The sequence below is a fragment of the Euwallacea similis genome, chromosome 13 (genome assembly GCF_039881205.1).
Source record: "Euwallacea similis isolate ESF13 chromosome 13, ESF131.1, whole genome shotgun sequence".
Classification (NCBI taxonomy): domain Eukaryota; kingdom Metazoa; phylum Arthropoda; class Insecta; order Coleoptera; family Curculionidae; genus Euwallacea; species Euwallacea similis.
Genome location: NC_089621.1, coordinates 4,054,456 through 4,079,569, shown reverse-complemented (window position 1 = coordinate 4,079,569; position 25,114 = coordinate 4,054,456). Strand labels below are relative to the sequence as shown.

At 36.9% G+C, this 25,114-nt stretch overlaps 1 protein-coding gene across 2 annotated transcripts in view; it reads right to left on the bottom strand.

The window, feature by feature from the left end:
* Positions 1-7,258: 7,258 nt before the first annotated feature.
* Positions 7,259-25,114, bottom strand: part of LOC136413152 (kinesin-like protein CG14535) — a 116,154-nt gene continuing 98,298 nt past the window's right edge. The window contains exons 6-20 of one of the 2 annotated variants that reach the window (XM_066396551.1): positions 19,932-20,153; positions 18,571-18,664; positions 16,960-17,157; positions 12,894-13,112; positions 11,700-11,867; positions 11,482-11,640; positions 11,233-11,430; positions 10,945-11,164; positions 10,482-10,592; positions 10,162-10,431; positions 9,524-9,866; positions 9,283-9,467; positions 8,706-9,226; positions 8,345-8,655; positions 7,259-8,243 (exon numbers count right to left, since the gene is read on the bottom strand). In XM_066396551.1, the coding sequence (XP_066252648.1) occupies positions 8,079-8,243; positions 8,345-8,655; positions 8,706-9,226; positions 9,283-9,467; positions 9,524-9,866; positions 10,162-10,431; positions 10,482-10,592; positions 10,945-11,164; positions 11,233-11,430; positions 11,482-11,640; positions 11,700-11,867; positions 12,894-13,112; positions 16,960-17,157; positions 18,571-18,664; positions 19,932-20,153 (3,384 nt within the window). In that variant the 3' untranslated portion in view covers positions 7,259-8,078. Of the gene's footprint in view, positions 8,244-8,344; positions 8,656-8,705; positions 9,227-9,282; positions 9,468-9,523; positions 9,867-10,161; positions 10,432-10,481; positions 10,593-10,944; positions 11,165-11,232; positions 11,641-11,699; positions 11,868-12,893; positions 13,113-16,959; positions 17,158-18,570; positions 18,665-19,931; positions 20,154-25,114 lie in introns of both variants that reach the window. The other variant, XM_066396550.1, reaches the window with a different exon arrangement.

Here is a 25,114-nt window from a genome sequence, read left to right as displayed (position 1 = left end):
CTGAAACAAATAATAAATGTTGTTAGTTGCTCGTGTTGTTTCAATTCCTCATTAAAGTTTATTGGATAATAAATAAGATTCGTCAAAAAGGGTCAGACACGATATACTTTTGTTTCGGATTTTGGCTGCAGATCAGCTTTTTTGGAGAGTTGAAGCAATGCTGTCACGTCTATGGTATCTATTATAGATAAGTAGGCATTTGTATCCATTTAAACCAGGTGATCAAATTTGTCAAAAAAAAAAAAACTTAAACTAAATTGAACTTCTTAACACTAATATCAATTTGATCCATATCAGCAAAATGACGTCGGATTTTCATGCTTTGTAAGCCAGCCATACACGTTAAGGTAATTTGCGACCTAGTTGTCTGAAGTCTTAATGGTGCTTATCTGGTGAATTTACAAAGGAAAACGAGAGTGTGTGATTTTGTTTATTATGCGTATACAGTAAAATTTCTCATTAGCATTCCGATCTTCTACATGCTTAACAGCCGTTTAAGCTTATATAAAAAATGATATATTGTATCTTTGACTTCATCGAAATGATATGCGTGAAATACTCAAACTCAGAACCACGCAACAATGTTGAAATTATTGTTGATTTTTTTGACAGTACATAACTGTAAATTTTATCTTTTAATGACTAACGTGGAAATGTAAACAAAGTAAAAAGTCCTGTACCTATTGCGATAGTACTATTTGGCTCAAGTAAACAAGTCATGCTCGATCAGGATTCTAATGGAAGTAGTATATTTATGTGCGACTTTGCCATTGAAAGTACTGTATTAATTCGAAGTTTCCCGATTTCCTTGAGATTCAGAGACAAAGTCCTTGCATCAGTTTGTTAACTTTACTGGCAATTTGCGTCTACCTAAGAATTAGATCAATACAGAAGGAATCCAAGTAACATTTCTGTGAGTAAACCACTGGTCCACATGATTTAAATGCACTCGAATTGAGTGGATCGTGTGAATCAAATACGCTTCTAGGCTTAGGCTAGACCACATATTTGACCAGTAAATGAACAAATTTGATCAGTAAATGAACACAATGTATTAATTTAATTTGGGATAATAAAACATGGCTTTTTCATAAGAGGCATTACTATATATTATGTACATCATTGGAATTAATTTACTTGTAGCTTTCAAGATCGAGTAAAATGAAGATTATTGAGAGTATGTTTTCAATGCATTTAAAGAAAGTTCTTAACACGATTCTCTTGAAATCTTTAACACTCAATTTTTCTTTATTGGCAGTCCTGTATATTATTGAATATTATCAATTTACAAATCATCGGGTACAATGTTCAAACAAAATTTTTAATATTACCTACGGTCGCTATCGATTTTCGAGCAATTAAAGCTGAATTTTTAAATTTCAAAAAAATACTTTCCCTAAATTTAGGATACTAAATCCCTATAATTTTACATAGAACACACTGTTTATTAATCGATTTTTTAATTTGTAGTCTCTATATCTAAGCATCTTTCAGTTTTCGAATTTCAGAGCCGCCTTTCTTGCTGCAACGCAGTTCTCATGCAACTCTAGCTTCAACTAAATAGTACATCACTATTTCTACAGAACAATTATATATTCAGCTATTGTTATAATTAATAAATTGTTGTGAAGAAATTTCGTAAGCAGAGTTCTGATGGTATACGTGATCGAAATCATCTATAAAGCATTCATGACGCAGGGAAATAGTTAGTATTCATTCCCCTCTTGCAGGTTCAGGTGACAGATATTTACTAATGGGAAGTGATGCAGACGTTTGATAGATTCCCAAAATGATTACTTGAAAAGTTCATGGTGATCTTTACTGACTGACTATGATTGGCGTCTCCTAATTTAATAATATATAGATCAAAGCTGGAGTCACTTACCCTGTGATTATACAGGATTGTCTATGCAATATGTAAAAAATTGAAGAGAAAGAGTTGAAAATGTAACGAACAAACTACAAAGAGGCAAAAAATCCAGGTTTAATGAAAGGTGCGAAGAAAGTAGGGGAAATTTGGAACGAATCTTGGTGTTCTTGCTGCCACAACTGTCCTTAACTAATAAGTAAAATTGGTGAATATTTCAGAAAATAAACAATGGTATATAAGATTTGTCTAACAGTCTAAAGGCAACTATCACTATCATATCTAGATTTCTCCGTGTTTTGAAAAATATGAGAGGAATTTATTAACGAAATGCGGTCAATTTTTTGCCATAATTACTCTTAATAATCTAAGTAATTGGTGAAAGATTCTAGAAATAAACACGGACACACCATAGCTTGGTATCTATATAGTTAATTATCACTAGGTTTAATGAATCGTCATATTCAGATGCAAATATGGGCAATTCCTGAATTAATTGGTAAAATTTTTGATGTAAGTAATAAATATAAAGGACAAAGAAAAGAGAGAAAACTAAAATTTATAGAACTGCATTGTGACCTAATGGGATAAAAAAAGGAAATCAAGAATTAGTTCATAAAGTAGTAAAAAAGAAAGAAATAAACCACCAAGAGAAAAGGTAAGGTAAAAAATATCGCATAGGACAAAGGAACTGTTGCATAACACGTGGGAAAAGAAATTAAAGAAGTCGATAATTTATATAGCAAAATAATGAAAAAAAAAAGAAAACGATAACAGCAAGTATTTTTTTTATAAAAGTAGAAGAAAATAAAGAAGCAATAAAAATAATATATTAAGCGAAAAAGGTAATGGTACAAAAAAAAGATGAAGCCAATGATAAACATGTATAGGCAAAGAATGAGAATAAGGGGACGTCTAATTTTTCCTTCATTTGAAAATTGAATTTAAGCGTTTCCCTTTATTCGCAGGGTAGAATCTGCCTACCTATTTTAAGTATCTATATGTAACTTTTAAAACCCTTGAGTAATATTTTAATACAAATTGTTAATGATAGTATTTAAAATTAAGCATCTTCGTGTATGTACTCTAATCTAAGTATTCTGTGAATGACGTACGGTAATGCTAGGGAATTTATATCACGACAAATGACTGAGTAGTAATTAATTTCGCATTATAATGGATTACCATTAACCGTGTGTTACAATAAACATTTCAAAGATCTTCAGTTCCTCTGGTCATCTGCGTATAAAGATTGAAGTAAAGGGGATCACTTAAATCGCATAAATGCATAGTTGAATGGAAAGATGTTTTGTCGTGAATTAAAATGCTTCACATTGAAGAATTCCAAGACAATTTGGTATTAAATAATGACATACCTTCACTATCAGTACCTTTGTGTACTTTGCCACGCACAATATTTTCCTTGTTATGTAATAAGTTCCTGCCCATACTATATAGAATTCTGGTTATGAGCATGATCCAGACTCACGTTGCCAGTTTGACCTCTTTTTTCTGATTTTCTCAGAATACTTTTATTCCAGAATCTGTAGTTAAATTGCACATTTAGCAGTAATTTCATACTCGTTCCTTAAAAATTTCAGGCTTATGATTTACTTTTTCTTCAAACATCCAGTTGTCTCTTTACCCTATAAAAAACGAACAAAATACCATGAAACCTGGCAATACAGCATGTTTCATCCGTCTTTCTCCCTTTGTGACTATTCCTCTCCAATTTCCGCTGCCTCTCATATCGAACCGTTTACGAGGGTCTAGCATTAAGTTAACTTTTTGAGTAAAAATGTCAGAAAATCACTAGAGGTCAGGAAAGTCCATCGCTCGAACAGAAACCAGAGTTCTTGTTGCTAAGAGAGTGATAAGCTAAACCTGTCCTAAACCGGTCAATTTTGTTTTTTTTTGGAATTTGATTTCGATACTTGGGGCCATGTTTAATAAAAGATCAGACACTTTAATGAAGTATATTTAAATCTACTTTGTAGTTAGCGGCTAATATTCGAAATTGTATTTAAAATATTTTATGATAGGTAATTGACAGGGGTTTTGGGTTAGTTTTCCCTGAAAATATATGGCAATAAGGAACAGTAAATTAAATAAATTAAATAAAACGTCTAAATAATCGTAAATTAATAAATAATAAATAATCGTAAATTATTTATTAATTTACGATTATTTAGATGGCAATTATTTTTCAACAAAATAAGCCGATTCTGGTAAAATATACGACATAATATGTAAAGTTCTAGTTAATAGTCCAAGTTCACTCATGGAGTCGATTTGTATTTTTACTCCTTAATGTTTTGCCATTAATCGGTACTAATTATCCCATAATTGGGTATAAAATTTAATGTATATTTGTTATTAAAATGAAACTCAACGAAATGTCTGAAAAAATTAAATTTTCTCTCATGTAAACAATTTGAAGGAGAAGAGTAACCGGCTTGTGGATCATAGACCTACGTTGATTTTACTAGGTTCTTTGCCGCCATTTGAATATCCAGAAGTGTTCCCAACTAATGATTTGATTTTTTTTTGCCTAATTCTCCGTAGGAACCAATGACTGACTACAAATTTTGCCAAATGAAATCACTTTCCCATTTTCAATCAAATTGGATGGCTTAATTCTAGTGCCTTCAGCTTAACTTAAAAGTCAAATCCTTCAATCTTCGTATCTTTAATAAAACACATTTAAGCTATATTGAAGTGTATTCTTTTGTTATGAAATCACTGAAATTTTCTAGTATTCACTTGAATTGAAAATCACAGATCTTCCTATGTGCAACATCGCAAATGACCACCGGATACACTTGAAACTAAATTGCCCCTAATTTACCGCAATTAATTCGTACATAAAAGTCAATGAATATTAACACATGTAGAATTTATTAAACTGGTTAAGGATTCAAAACCTGTTTTTCCCATAATAATTCAATTTATCAACATTACAAGTAACCTTATACTCCTCTTAATGTAGTAAATTTAAAATATTTGCATTGTACGCTGTAAATTACATACGTTAAACGTTGGCCGTTAATTTTAATGTAAATACTGCAAAATTTTAATGTCCGCACAGTGCAACATAAACAATCTAATTGCGAAATATTTGGTATTTGGGATGACACAACGATGGTGAATGTCACAGTTTAAAAAATGGGTCCTGAAGGGCATTTCGATTTATTATTTTTGTGGGTATTTTCCCATATAAGAGAATTTAAGATCGATTTGACAAAAACTTTAGCAAAGTTATCAAATAGTTGAGTAGTACTGGTCTGCTAATATTTTCGGAAACTGAATTTTTGGTTGGTCCTTCTAGAAGTTCATCATAGGTCTTGGCGTTGCTTGGAAATGGCTGATGGCTTGGTGTCAAGCCAGTGGTACCTAACAATAAATCGATTTAGAGATTATTTGATGCAGCGTTGTATGTGATATATGTGACCTTGCGAGGCTTGGTTGAAATACCGGCAGATGATATCAGTTCCGACTCGAATCTTCGGGATAAATCTCCGGATTAAATTGAGAATATTGCCATTAACACGTTCACTATTTCAAACTTCAATTTTTAACTTCCTCCCTAACCTGAAAATTACAATTTCGGGCAGGTACTATGGTGCGAATCAACTTGAACCTGGAGCTTTCTTTTTGGGCTAGACCCACCAATGTGGTAGCTGAACGAATAGGATTGAATATCCAATGGGGTCCTAAATCAGCATCTAAAAAAAATTAAAACAACGAATTCCTGAAAATTCGATTTATTTCCAAATATCTTTTGAAATTATTATTAATTCTGAATTACTAATAAATATTAAGGTGCACTTTTCTTTAAATTTAACGATTTCTCTAGTTATTGGACGTCTACAAAAGCCCTGTTGTAGAACGTATTCTTATTAGGGACACCCTGTATTGAAAATTTAAATATCCTAAAACTAAAATTATCTATGGTACTACCAGTGTAAGTAAATCCAACAAAATTATCTTTTAGCCCGGTACACCATATTTATACAGTATGTCCAACAGTTGAATATCTATCATGGAAGTTTAACCGGTGGAAGTATAATAATTGATAGAAGTTTTTTTTTGGTTTAACAAAATCTGAATTGTGTTTATTGATTTTCTACAGTTTACTTTGGACAATACATGCGTATTCATCCCCATAATTTAATTTTTAAATGAGCCTAGTGTTTTTTAAAGCGAAATCAATACCAAAAAAAAATGTTTCATTTAAACTAAATAGAAAAACGGCTGCCTATATAATATTAAAACGGTATTATTCGTGATAACTGCTCAGGAATGTTCAAGGACTAAATTGCTAGAACTTTAAAACGCATAATGGTGATCTGTAGCTGATGTTTGAAGTTAAACATACATATTTTAAAATAATGGATTATCGTCAAGGGTATTTCAAATTCTACACGTTGTGCAAAAAATCTGTAGCAGGGACGGCAAAAAAATTAGTTTTTTCTTTGGAATATTTCGACCTTGAACCTATTTCTGTTTCTCCTGATATCTCCATTGGTTGAAGAATAGTCCAGGATTTTCCAAAGTCTGAATTTTGGAATTTGGATCACTTAATATTCTTATTTAGCATTTTGAGTGCTTTCAAAAACTTAAAATAACTTGTTCACTGATTTCAAGTTAATCGGAAGCCTCGTTAGCCTAAATTCATTATTTTTATTTCCCTCATATCATTGTGCATCAGCGTCTTCTAAAAACACCTACCTGATATCCCGATTAATTTCAGATTAGTGAACAACTTTCTGATTGAAGCCATTGAACATCTGTAGGAAGTTGTCTGACTTCATATGATTGTTGCTCTAGGAGCTTGCAAATTTTTGCTATGGGTACCTCGGTTTATATGATTTCTTCCAGGTGCACAGATTCCGCCAAAATATTGAGTTCTGGAAAAACAACTTCTGAAGGTACATTTTTAATGGTACAACATTTTTAATAAAGCAAGAAACTAATATCTGCCAATGATTTCAATTTCAGCTAAATATAAACTGAAACAGGTTCCCCTACTGGTCATAAATAATCCTCAGAACAGACGGTTGCTTTATCTAAAGGATTCACATTTTGATACCCAACATGAGTTAATTCGAGTTATAACTACTCCTATACTAATGTAACGTAAACTGCTAGTTTATACTATTTAAAATCTTTTTCTACTAAAAAATGTAAGGGAATTGACCCTTTCTGAAAGAAACTAGACAAATCTTTTTGGATTTGTCTAATTTCTTTTTTTTGTCTATCAGGAGAAAATTAAGAAACTGCGTATAACTTTATTTGCCAATAGTTTCCTGCAAAACATCTATTCCTGTTCCAGCAAATAAAATAGAGACGCTGAAAATGAACAAAAAATAAAGCATTTTGTTATAAATATTTATTTTATTATATGGCAAATACAACTGCAATATTCCCTCTAACAGCTATAATACAACTCAATAATAATTATTTAAAAAATGTGGTAATAGACATAGTAACAATACAAAACAAATCAAAATGAAAAACAGAAGTAAAAATTTACACTATAACCATTATAATTACATGGACAGACACTATTAATTCATAGCCAATTAGAGATGTCTGGAGTATTTCATAAATACCGGAAATAGAGCTTCAATACAAGCTACAATAATAAGAATTTGAATAAAAATAACAAATAAAAAGTCAAGTCTGCAATGTATGGCATGGCAGTATAGGGTAGTCGGCTAGTTTATACGTCACGGTATGTAATACGGATATCACAAACAATGTTCCAAAATATGATATTTACATAATAACAACCTTTAACAAAAGGTTTTGCTTCTTTTAGGGCCAGATATGTGGCAAACCTTGAAATGCAAGAGAGATTCTTTCGCATGTGAACAGATGTGTGGAAATCTCCATACTTAAAGTCATATGCGTGACTGTCTCTCTTTTTTCGACTTAAGACCTTAGTGAACACATAAAAGGAAAACCCCCTGTAATACTCAGTAACTTGATTCATAAATGTAAAAAAATTACCGAGAGAATCACACAACATTGAAGTCTATTGTAGAGTATTCACGGTATAATAATTCCTACAGTAAGATAGAGTAAAAAATGAGTATTATTAGGTCGATGGAAGTGAGTGCACGAAGCGTATACAGCCTACAATGTCCTGAGATCATGATGCGATAGAAAAATAGAGCTGCTTCTGGTTCTATCCGGGGCTTCAGCCCTAGAAATGCGTCTCAGGTGGTTCGTCGATGTATTTGCAGGTAAAGGGATTTAGAAACCATGAGCAAAAACTCTTCTCGTGTTTATGTTTGCATTTTCCACGCCGGTTCAAACGAGAAAATCTGGTGGGCTCAGAATCCACTGAGCTACTCTCACTATCGCGCACCTGGAAGGAGACACTTTACTCAGAAAATATTCCTTAATACTTAATTTTGCGAACTTTTTAAAAAATGTATGGTATTTTTTCTTTTTTGAAAAAGCACCCACCACGGAGTCATATCCACTTTCCGCTCTCCTGGAGATAGCCGCTGGGCTATGTTTCGAGGTTCTAGGAGTAGAATCATGACCTGAATCATATTCCTCTACCTTCTGTGTAAGCTTTAGTCCCGTCTCTAGACTCAACACCGCTCTATTCAGTCTTTCAGATGAGGGTGGCGGGGTGCTTTGCGGTTGGCACGTAATGGAGGCAAGTCGGGGGTTGGAAGCATGCTTAAGGAGCGGTTCTGTACACGACGGTGCATCCGGAGGCAGCGTGCTCCTAGACGCTGTCTCTTTGAGTAAATTTGGGTTCGATGCACCTGTAAATTCACCATCTTGCCTTTAAATTTTCCTAAAATCAAAAACTCACCGTCGGGATGCCTTAAAAAAGCCAGATTAGCCTCTCTTGCTGACACTTTTGCATGACAATGATTCCTCCCTTGATGAAACCTTCCCGTTCGCATCTCCGCGCTTCTGCTCAGGTCCTGAGTACTAGCACTCAAATAGCTGTTCTCGTACCAATTCTGCACAGTATTGGGCCTGCTCATATTGACCCGGCAATTTTCGCAGAATTTCTCCTGCACGTAGGCGGGTTCTGAATATATGCTGCTGTTATCAGGGATATCCTGCTGTTGGCTCCCATACAGCATGTCTTGTAATGTCAGACTTTCGCATCTCGATAATCTCGGTTGACTACTGCTGTTATTTTGCTGCTGTTGATAGGAGTCTGTAGAGCCTACAGTTGCTTTTGCTAGTCTGTTGCTATATAATTCGTGAAGTCGGGCCAGCTGGTCGAATTTTCTTCGGGTGGTGTCGTCGAAAGAGAGATTGCCATTGGTTCGAGGATATGGATTATCGGGATCTTCGTAGTCATCGTAGTATCTTTCATACCTAAAAGTTTTTATGAAGCTGTCAGATTATTTATAAATTTTGTTGCATGATATTACCTGTGCCTCGGCAATATCCTCTCCAAATCCGTGTAAACACTCATCGAATCTGTGAATGTTGACACTACAGTCAGATTTTCCTGACTCAAAATCCTTAACGGATGATCCAGAGGGTTCTCTTGATCTACCTCAGGAAGAGGATTCTCAGAAAACCCCATGCAGAATGCTATATCCTCTTCTGTCACCTATTATTAAAATACACTTAAACCTACAAATACTAACTTATTGACATACACCAAACCTGCAAACAACTATCCATCATGGGCACAGGTTCCAAAGGCTCTTCCACCTCGATAATCTCCAGGACTTCGTCGTCTTCGACTTGGTTCAGCTGGTCTTGGTCGTAACTGTTCTGGTAGCTTTTATTGTACTCAGCATTTGAAAGCATGCGTTCTTTCAAGATCATGTCTAAGCTTTCCAGGGAAACCTCCTTAGAGCTTAAAGGTTGGATGATTGGTAACGCAGGAGGGAGTACTGGTTCTTCATCATCGTCATCAATGTAGATATCATCATCAGTCTTTGGTGGATGATTTTGAGTCATGTCCTCAGTTTCGGGGATTGCGTTTTCAGTCATGCAACTATTGCTGTTGAAGGTATTTATGTTTGAGTATAAAAGGAAAGATAAACCTTTCAATTTGGAAAAGGAAGAATCTATCTGCGATATAGAAAGACGTATATTCAACTTAATTAGTTTTTCCCCGCGAATTAGTAATTTAGCGTTAGTAAAAAGCGAAGTAATAATTAGTTTTTCCCAGCGAGAATTTCTTTGATTGAAAATTTACTTGTTGTGCATTCAACCCTACAGCAACTTGGCAGATTTAACTTATTCAGTATTTTATTTTCGCTATACTTCCATTCTAATTAAAATTTTCAATTCACCTAGTTAACTTTAAACCAGTCCGAATGACTCCCTCCTCAACAATTTCCTGCTTTCTGCCAGAGTTTAATGGTTTCAAGACCGCGTCAGCCTCATGGACATCTTCTGAGGAGCACGTTCTAAATTGAGTGAATTCTTTGCTGGGAACCGATTTCGAACTCGAGGCAACTTGGTGATTAGAAGGATGTTTGGTTGTTTTCTGTATCTGAAAAGTTTGCAATTCCACCCATTTACGGATCATGTTTTTCTTATGGGAGTCCATGTAACCATATCTGAAATAAAAAGGTTAAGAAAAAATTCAAGTTTTTTGAACGTTTGATACCCCTGAGCATCGGTCCCTTGCATCGGGCCGTCAATCCAGGTTTCTCGTTTTTTTACATGGCATGGTTCCTTCATTAGATGTCTGGCTTCTGCAACTTTGCTTTTAGATATTCTAAAAATGAGTTTTTATTGATTTATAATAACAACAAATATGGGTAAAAATAATGCTATTTCGACTTATTAAAAATCGGGCGACGTGAAGGAAATCAATCATTTCGCCCTTGTATATCTATAACCCTGTAATAATGGACGGCCACAGCAGAACAACTTGTAATTGTAGTAGGTACATATGTGGTGAACTTCTAGCCCAGAATTCAGCATATGTTACTAAAACTTGTCATTTGTTAAGATTTCTACTATCACTCATCAAATTCGGCTGTAATTACTCATGATTTATAAAGGGACAAGACAATTGATTTCTATCACATCGGTCGATTTTTTGTTGAGGTCGGAACAGCATATACCTAGGGCCATCAATCCACTGCTCATCACTAGCCCCATTTACTGGGTGCTTCGTTGGTTCAGGGGGTTTTTTAACGGAAGGAATTCGACTAGGGGATGATTTGGGAGAACTCGTGTGCGCAGGGGATGTTTTCGCACTTGGACAAGGGGTTTTTATTGGACGGTGCCCTTCTCTATCCAATTTCGGAGATGATTTAGACGGACGTTGCTCTGCTGATGAACCTATGTTTCGTGTTAAAATGAATTTATTTTACGTGTTAAAAAAATTAATTGAAAAATGAGAAACTTACCTCTAAGTGCTTTGCTCATGGAGCATCTATTATCTCCAGAATTTAGACTAGGAATATACACGGGGGGATGCTCCCCGTCAGTTGCGTCGTCAGCTCTCCCAACATAGATAACTGTGTCTGCAGACAAATCACTACTGGATGGATCGGGTTCGCTGCTGGTCCCTGTGGTACGCCCTTGTTCTTCCCCTGAGGATCCCCCTTTGACAAACAAATCAACACCACATTTTAATATTTTCCAAAAATCTGTACCTGATCCAGCCCCAGTTGATACGAATTTGATCTTTCGTCTTCTCATTCGGTGTATCCGAGAGGCCAACTGCACAGTGGTCAAAGTTTCAGCGTAATTTTGTGCAAATGGTGAGACGTGAACAATCATGGCTGCGTGGCACGTCAAGGAACTTAAACAGTCTGAAAATAATAATGATACATCAGGGGTTTGATGAGAAATGCTGACAGTTGAAAAGTACCTTTTAACAGATGAGTGAGCTTGTGCTCTTTATATGGAAGATGCTTTTGGCCATTGAATATGGCCAACAGGATGTTACCTACTCCGGAAAGTGGGATACCCCCGCTGGCTTTTCCCCTTTCCGAGTTCCCCAAGTCTATGAGGTGCAGCCTTGATCGGCCTCCAGCGACTGCAAATAGGAAAAATGAATCACAGAGAAATAATCTGTGATATGAAGCTCTTAATCTTAGTCGAAATTTCAAATTTACGGGCTGGGCTTGTTGCGTTTGCCGATTGCAGTGACTCGCTTTTGCCATTTTTGAATGACAAGGAAAGGGCGAATTCTTGCTCTGAAATCTCTTTTTTAATGAGAAAGTTTTTGAACAAATTTTCTAACGGTTTTAATATCCTATTTTGATACAATTTTCTTCAGATAATTAGTGAGGAGGATTATTTAGACTTTTCACTGCGTCATTGTCACTCTCAAGGCCTAATACCTCCATAATTAGTTAGACAAATGTTCAGAACAATTTAAGGATTATAAATATGGGAGACCGGTACTCAATGGGATGGAAACAAATGATGACTCGATTATTGCTGGGCTGCCATAGGTGCGAATTTGGAAGAAACCAACCCATTGGGAAAAAGTTTGAAAAGTAGTCTTGAAGATGAAAGAATCGGCACAAACGCCTCTGTAGATCTAAATAATTTTTACTGTAAATACTAATTTAACTTTTTAAACAGTTATTTCCTGACGGTTAGTTCGGGTTAAACTAATCTGATTGCCAAGAATTAGAATTTTCTTTATCGTGTGATGCAAAAACTGAGAATTTATATCTCGGTAATGGTTTGCAATTTAAGGGCATCTGGAAGTTTGAAAAGTTATTACTTATTTCGGAAGAGGGCTGAGGAAAATTCTGGAATAAAAATAGCAGTATATCAGATCGAGACAGCTCTAGCCCGCGGCCAGGGAGACACGGTAGGACAATTTCCGAGATTAGGGACAAAAAGCGTCCCCGAGAATAAGTTTTTAAGTAGGACGCGCCACTTTTTGTCGCGAACGACCCGATAAGGAAAACCCAATTATAATAAATTCGGGCGCGCGCAGATGGGCGACATCTTTATTCCTCGCGTAAAAAATGTATTTACATAACTTTCCTTTAATCTGAAGAAAGCGAACTGAAATGGATAAATTACTCACTCAGCTATATCTTACCTCCACCTTTTCCGGCTACACTGTACTGGTACACGTGGAGCGTGAATAGCAGATGGGAGTCCCTGGAATCGTCTTTAGCAGCAGGGATTCGACCCTCGATCGCCGCATCGAGATAGTGGGCGGCCTTCTCCGCCGAGGGCACTCGTAGCTCGCAGTGAGGGGGCTGGTTGCCGAAGAGGTTTCCTTCGCGGAGATACATCCCCGGGGACTGCTCAGAATCTGTAAAAATTGTATATTTCATTCAAGTGATTGTTTAATTTATTCCGGAAACGAACGTTTGTGGTTTAATGACACAGAACAAACCGAAACGCAAACACTAACATTCCGGGGTGGCAACACTGACATGTTGAATGTTCGCCCGAGACATATAATGCAGTTGCTGTGTTAATGCGGGAGTTTTTGCGTTCGACGTATGATTTGGATGATTTCAATCCCGAGGGAAAATAATGGAAAGTACTGGTTTTAAGCTAAACCTGCTACAAGAAGCTTCGGTTGGTTAAGACCTAACAACAACAATTTTATGGACTGCTTTCGATTGGTGACTTGAGGCTATGAGTGCCTTTCTCTTATTTGTCGGAAAATCTCTCTGTCTATTTTTTCTCTTCTTTAAGGCAGTTTTTCTATGGCCAAGTTGACAGATATTCTCATAGGAATATGTAGGCAAAGATGAACTTTGTAGAATTGCAATCTGTTAATATTCAAAAATGTTCAGGGTGTTCTAGTTAAAAAAGTTAATTTTAGGATGGATGAAGTGAAGACGAAAAAAGAAAAACAGATGTTTTAATAAATCCTGCTATAGAAATATTCTCTTTGAGCCTTTGAAACTCCGAAACTGTTAGAGATAGGTGCAGGGACAGGAAGATAATAGAAATTATCCCCTTCATTTTCGATTTCCAAATGTCTAAAAATGGAGCACTCTATTTGAAAAAATTAATTCCCGAGAAAAAGATAAAGAATGAAAAATTGGAATTTTTAACAAATGGTATATGCAGGCTATGAAAGCTACTAGATATAATTCCATAGTATTACATTCCTTAGAAACTCAATAGAGAATTCCAATTTTGATAACGCCTCCTCATGTGATGCTGCCAAATCAATTAAATTTGTATGCGTCAGACGAAACATCGTGAAGTTCCTCTTCTGCTTAAGTGAGTTTCCGAGAATGTGTCTCGAATATGGTGCTCTTGGTCTGGAATAATGAGGTGCTGAACGCCTAACCTCAATTTTCGCAAATCTGAATGCACAAGTCTGGATTGCATACAATATTCTCAACCTATTAGAGAACACTTTACTCTTCAGAGGCTATGTTCCCGAATTTATGAGGCTGGTACTCCGTGGAATGACATCAAAATGATGGGTGCCTAATGTTGATGATGGATACTATACCTGAATGGGGAAAATATATAATACACTATTTCAACCTTTCCTGTTCGTTCTTTTCTAAGGAAATTTAAAAAGGTACAAAAACAATTTACCTAAACTACTGCAATAACAAACTTCGCATGCACGACGAAACTTTGAAATGTAATCAACCGTATAACGTCATCTAATACAATATTAACAGGTACCAAATCGTCACTCTAGTAATTTGCTCGAGGCTTTAAAAACGCTTTAAAACTCCAAAGCGTCGGTTACGGACGCGAAATGTGCCAGTAAATAACGAGTATAAGGGAAAGTTGCCGTGTGAATATCTAAAATGGTTTTTAATTATGTCTTGGCTCCCTCGCTTGACAAATTGCCGTGTATCGCTTTAAACGCGAAATGGGTACTTTAACGTTGTCGAACGAGAAATCAACTGTTATATCGTACACCACATGTAACGTTGCAATTTATTACACGCCACTTTTGTTGCAAATTGTTTAAAATTAATGACGTAAGAAACAGGAGGGCCGTACTCAACTGGGGTATGGTAAAAATGGTGGTTTGTGACCATCTTGGTTCTATTATGAATGAAAAGTTGCATTGCCAACATTTTAGAACGTTTCTTCGCTTAGCAGCATGATGCTAACTGATTTTCATACAGTTTTCAAGATTCAGAAACTTTCTATGTAATATTTAGTTCGTTATGGAATAAATAAAAAATGAGGGATATATTTGAGAAAGCTCCAAAGATATAACAAAGATTAATTTGGTGCCGTTTTCTTACAGTTTAACATAAACTCTACAAACTAATACGAACTTCCTCTTTTAAAATGAGAAGTTTTTTTGAACCATTTTGGACCATTTTCGTTATCACAATCTTGTTATAAAGAGCTTGAAATTTTAACTGAAATTAAATCTGAATTCTACAGCCCTTAAACTTGTTGAAGAACATTTTCGCAAGGATTAAGTTTTTCGAATTGTCAAACAATTCCATCCAGCTGCTTATTTTTTTCCTAGCGAACTTGTAATTAAACAATAACAATTTTAATGGTTCTTTAGAATTTCACCTCGCCCACTTAACTTTAACGAGATTAATTAGAAGGAAGGTACTTATCCCGACTTAATTACTCATAAAACGGCGAGTGGCTCGGCAACCAATCAGACGTTGTTACAGTTCCAGAGAAAATTAAATCCTCTTTCCACTCGGAACTACAGTCAAGTTGCCATTAAGTTTTTAACATAGTTTTATTAACTGCCATTGTCTATTCTAACATCAGTATAAACGCGCTGAGAACTCATTGCCTGGGGCCTCCGAACTTGCTTCAAGATTAGTTCAAATTAATTCAGGCAATTATCCTAATATTATGGCAGTCTTTGTTTCCGCTTCCCCCGAGTACCAGAAATTCATTAAATTTATTTGAGGCGAAACATTCCACGATTATGAGGAATCAAAAGATTAGTGGGAAATGGAGCCGCGAATGTAGGTCTGATAGGGAGCAGGTTCTCACAACCCATTGACGTACGATACGCACATTCTACATAATCGATTCGCAACACAACTGTTTCACCTACGACCCACATTTCTCCATTTTTTCATGGCTAACGTAAGACGTGAGCGATCGGCCCATGAACTTCACCTGATGGACGATTCATCACCGGCTTTGTTTATATTTAATCTTCCGTCCGATATGCGGGGTGTTACAAATTCGAATACGCCGACGAAATGACAAGGTAGCGTGCAAAGGGCCGAACTATGTTCTCAATGTACAGTGTCGGGTTAAGGAAAAAGCGTTTGGAAATATGAGTAAATATTATATAGGTTCAGCTGTCTTTCTAAACTTTACCTTTTATCGCCACAATCAAGTCCCTGAAAATTTACGGCGCAAAATCACCCTGGTATTGTTGGAACGTTAATGTGCGAACTAAACATGTTGAATTATTGTAGGAATCTCTCGGTTGTTCAATAATTAAATTGTTATCGCTTGAATACTTCGTAATATCTTCTTGAATTCTTGGGCTTTAAAAAAATTATAATGAAATTCAAATTGAAATTAAACAAAATTTCTCTTCAAATTTGCCCGAATACCATCTAATTCAACTTTGACACCATACTTTTGACGAAAACGCGCCTTATCGGCATCTCGCAAGGTGTATTACACATTTTCCACCCTCTTCGGAGTCGCACAGCTGTATTTTATCGTGCGACACTTGAAAAGAAGTTTTTGCTTTAAGGAGCCGTCCGAAACAAAAAAGGGGTTGTTTTTTAAAGGTACGAGGAGTTTAATTAACGGAGGATTAGATACTACAGCAGCTTAGATCGATGGAATTTTGAGAAGTCTTCAACAATAAAGCAACTCAATTTAAAAGTTGCGAGAAGCCTACATTGCAAAAACTCCAATATATTATTTTTCGAGTGGCGAAAGTGCCAAAGCAAAACTTCGACTTCCATCGATAACTTCGGTCTCTCCTTTATGAAAAAGCAACTCCAATCGGGCAAAGCCTCCGCAATGCCAGGCAAGTTTATTAAACAATCCCCTTTTACCATTCAAATTTCGTTTCCGCCTTTCCTTAAGGAAAACCCGAACCGAAGAAATTAATTATTTTTTAATTTCACGAAATTGTAGCTTTTTCAGGGAAGTCTTTTAATTAAGCCATAAATTGGGGCTAATTAATCTTTCGCAAAACAATGAAATTAGTTACTTACCATTTGAGTAGCCCGCTAGCAGATCTCGAAGTTGATTGGTTGGTCCGCACACCTCTACTGCGCTTACTCTTACCGAGAACCTGGCTCCAGTCTTCTGTTTCTGTTCATTGATCCCCTTGAATAACCAAGATATTGCACACGGGATTATGCCCAAGGTGTTTGAGTTGTCGGAGGTACCCAACATCGTGTACGACTTCCCTGAAACAGATTACGCAATAAAAACTGTGCCTGTACTTTTCACCAAATGAGTTATTACAAACAGTGAGAAATGAGAAGTAAGGCTAAAAAGGCTAAAATGCAACCTATAGGTTAAAAATTAAAGATGAAATTTGCAGCAGCACCATTTCTAAAAATATGATGTGACGCCCTGCCCTGCATAGACCCATAAATAATTAAGACTTCCAGGTTGATAATTGCCCTTTGCCCAAAATAAGCCGTTTCAGATAATTTTTACTACCCGCGAGGGAGTCATTTTCGTGGCAAATGTTCTCGCCATAGGGCCAACTGATAGGGGCCAATATAGATCACGATATACAGGGCATAAATTTCCCAAGTCCCAAACGGAAAGGTATATCATGCAAGAAGGCATAAGCTAATTTGTATAAATCATTTGGCTAAATAATATTTAAGATCTGAAACTCAAACGGAAACCATAAAACTCAAAATCCTGAAGCAATTGGGTCAACGTATGCCATCTTCAGCAAGTAAAGGTTTTTTTATGTATCATTTTTGCTTCGAGTGGGCCATAAAAGCGGGTTTCGATATGCCGCACACGTCATTCCAGACCTAGATATTGCCAAAATTCTGGAAGACAAAACCCCATTTTATAAATAATGCCTAATAATGCCGAACGACACTTCTGCTTGGGATGAGGCTTGCATCTTTTAGCTGCAAGTTAGCATAGAAATGGGGTATTACGAGCACTGTTACCCCCCTATCCTGGATAATTCTTGGGTTTTAGCAGCGTCTGAGGTTTTGTAAAGATTCTAATACAACTCTAGTAATTGCCTTATTTGGCATACTTTGAACAATACCTCTGAAGTCTTGTTCGTGCGGATGACGTATCATGGATTCTTTAGAAAACTCGAGGAGAAAATGGGAATAGCAGGCGAATAGGAAAACTCCTTCAGGATCTGCTTACTTTCCAGGCACAGTGCGTCGGCTTCGTGGGGATTTATCTTAATTCCGGCAGCGGGGTATTCATTAAAATTTAGTGCTCATAACGCACTTCGTTTCAATTTAAACTTGTGTAGTATGTTGTGTTTCCCAAAATTATGATCATCCGAGAAGTGTTTAAGAGTTGTCTAAGACCGAATTAAATTTTAATATTAACGAAAGCACTTTTGTCTCGTGTTTACCATTCCGTGCGGGGCTTAGCTAAAATGGCAAAAAGTCCGGGATTCGATGAAAGTTTTCCGAATTCAAACCACGGCGCAAAGTAATACTGTATTGGATTTGGGCGATTCCGGGGACCCGATAAGCCGTTTAAGCCCGTCTTTAGAATAAACGCCGCGCCTATAAAGAGAGATGTCTACTTTAGGGGGATTAAGGGTATTTCCCGAATCGCTTTTCCTCGTTGCCGATAGCGAAGTAATTTAAAAAAATACTCACCTAGACCGGCGTGTCCGAAACAAAACAGGCAACCGTCGGTGCCGTTGATCACAGCATGGATGACATCGGTAAGGGCACTTGAGCATACCTCACTCTGAAAACAGACAATAGGATCAATCGCAAATTCAAGCCGGAAACCTAAAAAGCCCAATCCATATTTCAAAAGCGGACAGGCAAACAGATTTCGACGGAAACACAATACCTTTTAATTGACGATTAACTGCTGGAAGTTCCCCCGCAAAATCGGCCCCTAATTATCAACCCCCGGAGTTCGGAAAAAAGGGAATCGGGTTTCGCGACGGTAATTCGGCGACGATTTTCTTAATGAACACGATTGCAGCCTAATTTATTACATCGGATTGTGTCGCATTGCACCCGAAGAATTTACGCCCTTCTGCTTATTGTAGGCTTTAGCCGAGGTTGCCAACTCTATAGCCGTTCGATAATACTTTATTGGAACAAAAGATTCGAATTTCGAATAAGTAAATTTCCATGTTATTTTCAAGCCTATAGGCTCTCCATTTGGCTTTCAAAACTTTTAATGGGCCGAAACCCTTGATACCCTGAACAGCCAAAACTGAACACTCAATCATGCATGTTGGTTTTAAGTTTTGAGTTTCGCAATTCCCTGATATTACATTCCTTCTCCCCATGCTACAAAAGCTGACCAAGCTACTCAATTAAATTTTTCTTGATCTTCTCTGAGCTCTTTTGCATCGATCTTTCCATAACGCTAAACTATAATAACGTGGAGGAACGAATACACTTGGCGGAATCTGCTGTATGAAGAGAAAATAACGTTATCGAGAGAATAAGCGACGAAAGTGAAAAGATGTGTGGAAAGTCTCTTCTTAGGCTCTCAGAATAATCATTTAATGTTATTGTGTTACTTTAATGTTAATACTCGTTAAAATGTCATAGGCAGCTCAAGAGTGTTTTCAGACTCATTTGCTTATTTAATTTCCTCCCCTGCTGTTGCGCACGTGAGTTAACCGTAGCCTCAAAAAGGCCCTCCCATATAGCTTATTGCAGTGTAGCTTTGAAACTGGCCCAATAATTTACCCATCAAAATACCATCCGCGATTGACCCCGCATATTTCCCCAGCGAATATTGGGCTTGCGCTTGCACTACTTAATTAAATCTCGATCCTTTATACCCGGCATTCTGATTAAATTCCCCGCATTCTAGCAAGGAATTTTTAATACTTTATTAAAGGCCTTGTTGTATGACGTGTATTTAACATATCATACAACCCCCCTAACCGAAAACATCGAGACATTACGGGAAACGTCACGCATTGTGCGAACTTTCCTAATTTAACTTCTAATCTCCAGGCAAATGCTGATGTCAGTTCACTTACTTGGGAATCATCTTGAGAAAAAATGGCGTCGAAAGCGAACATCTTGGGGGCTGCAACCCCCACTCTGCGGTCTTCTGGTGCTGGGGTCCCGTTCAGTACGTTGGGGTCTACTAGGGTCACCTGTTTTTTCCGCTTGTCCAAGCTGAAAAAGTTGTTTGAAGCTCCTCCGGTATCTTGAAGACTGTTTTGAGGAGGGTTCGACACACGCAGCATCACTTTAACCTGAAATAAAAGCATCATGCTAAAGCTGTGACAAATTTGCTGATGATAACTTCTTCCAGGCTTGTAGGCTTTGAAAATGGGCATAGATTGGGGACGGGATAAGAGTGTAGAAGCCTCGCATCGCAAGGAAATTGGCTCGTGTCGATGCGGGGATGATAAGCGAAAAGTTCATTTAAGGTCCTTTAAGGGAATATATGGCGGTGTCATTTGCCAGAACTCTGACCACACATTAAGGAGAGCAAATTTGTCATCTTACCGAAATTTCCTCAAACATAAACTCCAGGGAATTTTCCTGGTTGAAATTTCCCCCCAACAAAGTAATACTTCCGTTAAGTCGGCAGGAAATAAAACCGGTTTTATACGACCCAGTCATATCGGATAAGTTTAAGTTTGCAGCACTTAGGTTCGAACTTAAAACCTATAAAGTAACTTCGTGTAAGATGGCTTGAAGTGGAACATGTGTCCCTTGCAGTTTATGATCGGAACGTATTTCGGCGAAGGGAATTTTAGCGTTTACACCCTTCCTCTTCCCCTAATCGAGAAGGGATTTGACATTGCTTTCACAAGACGAAAACTCTGTTCTTAATGAAGGTCCTGGTCATAAAGCAACGAGAGTTTAAGATTGTTTCAAACATATGGGGGTTTGATTAGAATCGTCCACTGGAGAATAGGACACGATGCCGCTTTATGTCGAACTCCTGGAAATAATGACGTCATAATTGTCTGGGACCGGAGAGAAATAATTAGTGGTCTGCTTTCTGCCGTAATAGTTACGGTTGTTTCATGCAGAGAATGGAAGATTGAAGGCTTATATGGAAAGTTTCCATAAGTAGGTCGTCGCCGGACCTGAACAATAATGGTGGTCGCTTCAGATGTAATTGAGGATGAGGTAGCTGCAGATGCACGTCAAAATTTGCAGAAGGGAGTTTGATGAATGAGGAGAGAGGTGGGGTAAAATGGATCTTGAGGGAAACAGCTTAATTGTCTTGGATGGAAACTGAGCTGCTTCTTGAGAAGCAAGAGGAGTATTAGTTATTTTAATTAAGTGCTTCCAACCTGCTCCTTTTTTCATTAACATATCTGATGTAATGAGTGTATTTAAGGACACTGATATTTGCATGGATCAGTTTTTCAAAAATCCTTTGCAACTTCGAAATGAACGTTTTAAAGTCGTTCTAAATCGTGAAAATAGCTATCAAAATGTTACCATATATCAGAAACTCCAAAAGATATTTCAATTTGGTTTATGCAGGTTTGTAGACTGCGTTGAGACCATTAACTTCGGTTTTTAAGTGAAAATCTCTCAATCTAGTGGTTAATAAGAAAAGAATTAAGTTCAACACATTTAGGTGCTTATTTGAATATCGTTTCAAAAAAACCTTGAAACTTCACAAACCAAATTATTATATTTTAGAAGTGAGTCTAATTTGAAGATTTCTTCAATTTTTCCTCCAGCGATAAAAAGAAGTCAGGGTTCACCGAAGCCGAAAACTCAAAACGCGTTGTGCAAATTAAACTCACGTTAAATTTTTCCGGACTAAACATTTAAAAAGAATCAGCCTCGAAGGAACAAAGAGCGTCATTTGGGGGCACAATGGGGGCCCCTTCAAAAGGCCATCGACGTCTTACGGCCTCTCTAGAGCCCAGTTCCAGGTTTTCATTTTTTGATACGTGACTTGAGTGGGAACGCTTTGATATCTATTCGAAATAGAGACGCTCTGGTTTGCTTTTTGATTGTGCTGAAGTATATGGAATCGGCTTTGACCCATCCCTATAACCCCGGCAATGATCATAAACATTATGAGGTCGCGTGTGGAAAAGTTCTATACCATTCGGAAAGTGCGTGAAATCGACTCGTAAACAAAATCGAGTGTCGCATTTCGATGGGAGCCAGTTACACCTATTATGCCTGTTCCTGGCTCATTTGTTACTTCCAAACAAAATGGAAAAAAACGCCGCTGATCCGTTGGACACGCGATTTTTCTCAATTCGTAAATTTTGGTAAAGGGTTCGTTAAAGGGTCTAATATTTTTAGGAGGTTAATCTAAAAATACCCTGCAGTGCCTAATAAAAACTGGTACAGATAAGATAGCATGCACTTACAAAATTACGAATTTATAGGGACATTTTTATTACCTCTGTCCCGTGTCTTTATAATAAATCAGTATTACTCATAAAGTATGCTCTTAACACAATGGCAAAGATTAGAATCGTGTTTCCTTTCGCGGCCTTTATTACCCTCTCCCAGCTAAACACAAATTAGAAAAAGGCATGTGAGTACCTATCAAGTAGTCCATAAACATCTAAAATTTACAACTATCGCCTTAATGGGCTCAAAAGCCGCTACTTAAGGGGAGGAATGCGGTAAAAATTAACCATTAAACCAAAATAGAACCGTTCACCCTTAGTGCATTTGAATTTTATGACGTCGCTAACCTAAGTGCACGAATTTTATGACCTTGATGTGCATTTCATTAACATTTTTATTGAGCTTTTGCTTACATCAATTTTATAGGCTTTATATAATCATAACCCGGTTTCGCATTTCTGCCTCCACCCTTAAGAGGCGTAAGTTGTTTATGCGAAATAACTTCAGAGAGCTCCTGAATAAAATTAATCATTAAAATGCCGCTTAGTCGACTTCACGTTGTATCTAATTAAGGTGCTTTTTCTTTTGATTTATTTTGCTCTCTTGCGTATTAAGCTAATTCCAGAGCCAACTACTCGGTGTCATTTACTAAAACACCTTGGAGCATTAAACTCCCGACTCCGAAGAAAGTAAGGAAAATTAACATCAAATAAGCACATTAATACGTAATATATTCACAAACTTAACACGTTCACCTACATCTCTCCCCCTGCGGCACGACGTCGTTAATTAATTACCTTAAAAGGGGTAAGACCCGAACAATGCAACTATGTAAGATTACATCAGAAATAGCTAGTTTAACGCTTAAGGCCCGGCCACCCCGCTGCGCCCCCGCTATAAATCTATCCCGGTTCTGATTTAATGTCACTTATCAGACTTTTAGAATAGATAATTAAGTACGCTAGGAATGGTTCTAATTAATTAAGCCGTCTAATAATGTCGATGCTTCGATTTTCTCAATCCTTGTACTGTCCAGGATGGTCAAATTATTTGGGGATAGGCTCAGATTACTCGGATTAGATGTGAATATCCACGTGGCCTAAGTAAATTAGTCATGGGTTCAAGTGAAACACATCAACGCGTGTTCATCTGGTTGGAGCAGGATTGGTCAGTTAAACTGTCCAGGAACTTAGATCAGAGTATTGCGATCTGTTTTGGGTTTCTCAAATAAGGTCAGAATAAGTAATTCTTGTTTATTTAGGTTATCAACGTATCTCCTAAAAACTAATTAAAAAATACGCTAAATTTTCCAACAGTGCTTTTCTCAGGTTAAATAAATCCTGGTGGTATGAATTTATAAAAATATGAATTAAAACAGAATTGTTTCCATAATTTTATCCAAAATTATGGACTGTATCTAATACTTTCAAATTTGAATGGCAAATCATAAAAACTTCATGTAAATTCATGGGAAAATCGCGTGCATTATTTAACTTTTTTGCAAAGACATACTTTGAAAATTATATCAACTAACCAGTGGCGGAGATATGGGCATTGAGGAAGAATGATTCGATAAAAAAAGAAAAATCAGCACCATCACGGGATGGAGCATTCAATTATAGCCCAAAAGTACCCCTTGATATTTTCTCGTACCTATCGCCGCTTCGTCGTAACTCGATTTTAGTTATTTATTGCCCTTGAGCCTGTTTCAATTGAGCTGGGAACATCAATCGTAGATAAATTTGGTTTGAAATGCTTTGAAACTAAGACACAAAACGAAATACAGGATCTATGTTTCTAAGAGCAACCTACCCAAAAATAACTTTTTAACAATTGCTGAAGTCCCCATTATAAAAATTGGAGCACTCTGAATAATCGACTCGATAATCGATGAGCCATTGTAATTTTACTTTCAGAGTGAACAGTGCCTGTATTCGAACCCTTGAATATTTGGTTTACGAAATGAAGTGTTTTCTTACATACGACAAGGTTTAAAACATATTTCAAACCCTTAGACCTCGTTTAAAACATGTTTAAAAGCAGTTTAAAAACAGATAGTTTTAAATATAACATCCCTGCTCAAAACATTCCCTTTTCCTTAAGTTCAAGTTTTTAATGAAATTTCATCCATCTCATTTTCTTTCTCGCTGTAACAGTACACCGACGCCACTAGCAAAAAGAAAAACTTCCCAGTAAACAGGTCGGTATGGAAGTTTAAAATGAAAATATTTTCGAAGTTGCGGTTGGCCAAATTAAAAATAAACTTACCGCCCCTAGAGTGTCGAAACATACACTGAGGTACAACAAAAACTCGTTTAAAAATTAAGAATTTAAACTTGTTTACTTGTGAGACTAGCTCGGCAGCTAAGAGCCGCCACCCTTAAGCAGCCTAAAACTCAAACATCGGACTTCCAGTTAGTTAATTAGTTCCGAAACGTTGCAAGTACTTAACACAAAGCTTCTCATTGTCTCCTTTGAAAGAGGAAATATTAGTCATCTCAGTCTCTTCATCAAATTTACCATTATAAACAGCCTTGAGTTTGCGAGCTGTCGTCAAGACTTAGACCCTTTTAAATTAGAGACACATCCAAACTGGGACGACGGGGAAAGCCTTCTTGCACCGGGGAAATTAAAATTTTAATGGCAGGATTACCGGAATCTTACGCAAATAGGGCTACGATAGAAATTCGCTTATTCGGCCCCAAAGATGACTTGTGCATTTCGCAGATAACTACAACCCCGAAGAAGCCAAACCTCGATCCCCGGCTTCAATCAACGTCTCGTAAAGACTTTGACGCGATGAAAATAAGATTTTTCCCCTGTTCGGAGGGAGGAAGGCGCGAATTTACCCCAACACTCGAGCGATTAAAGT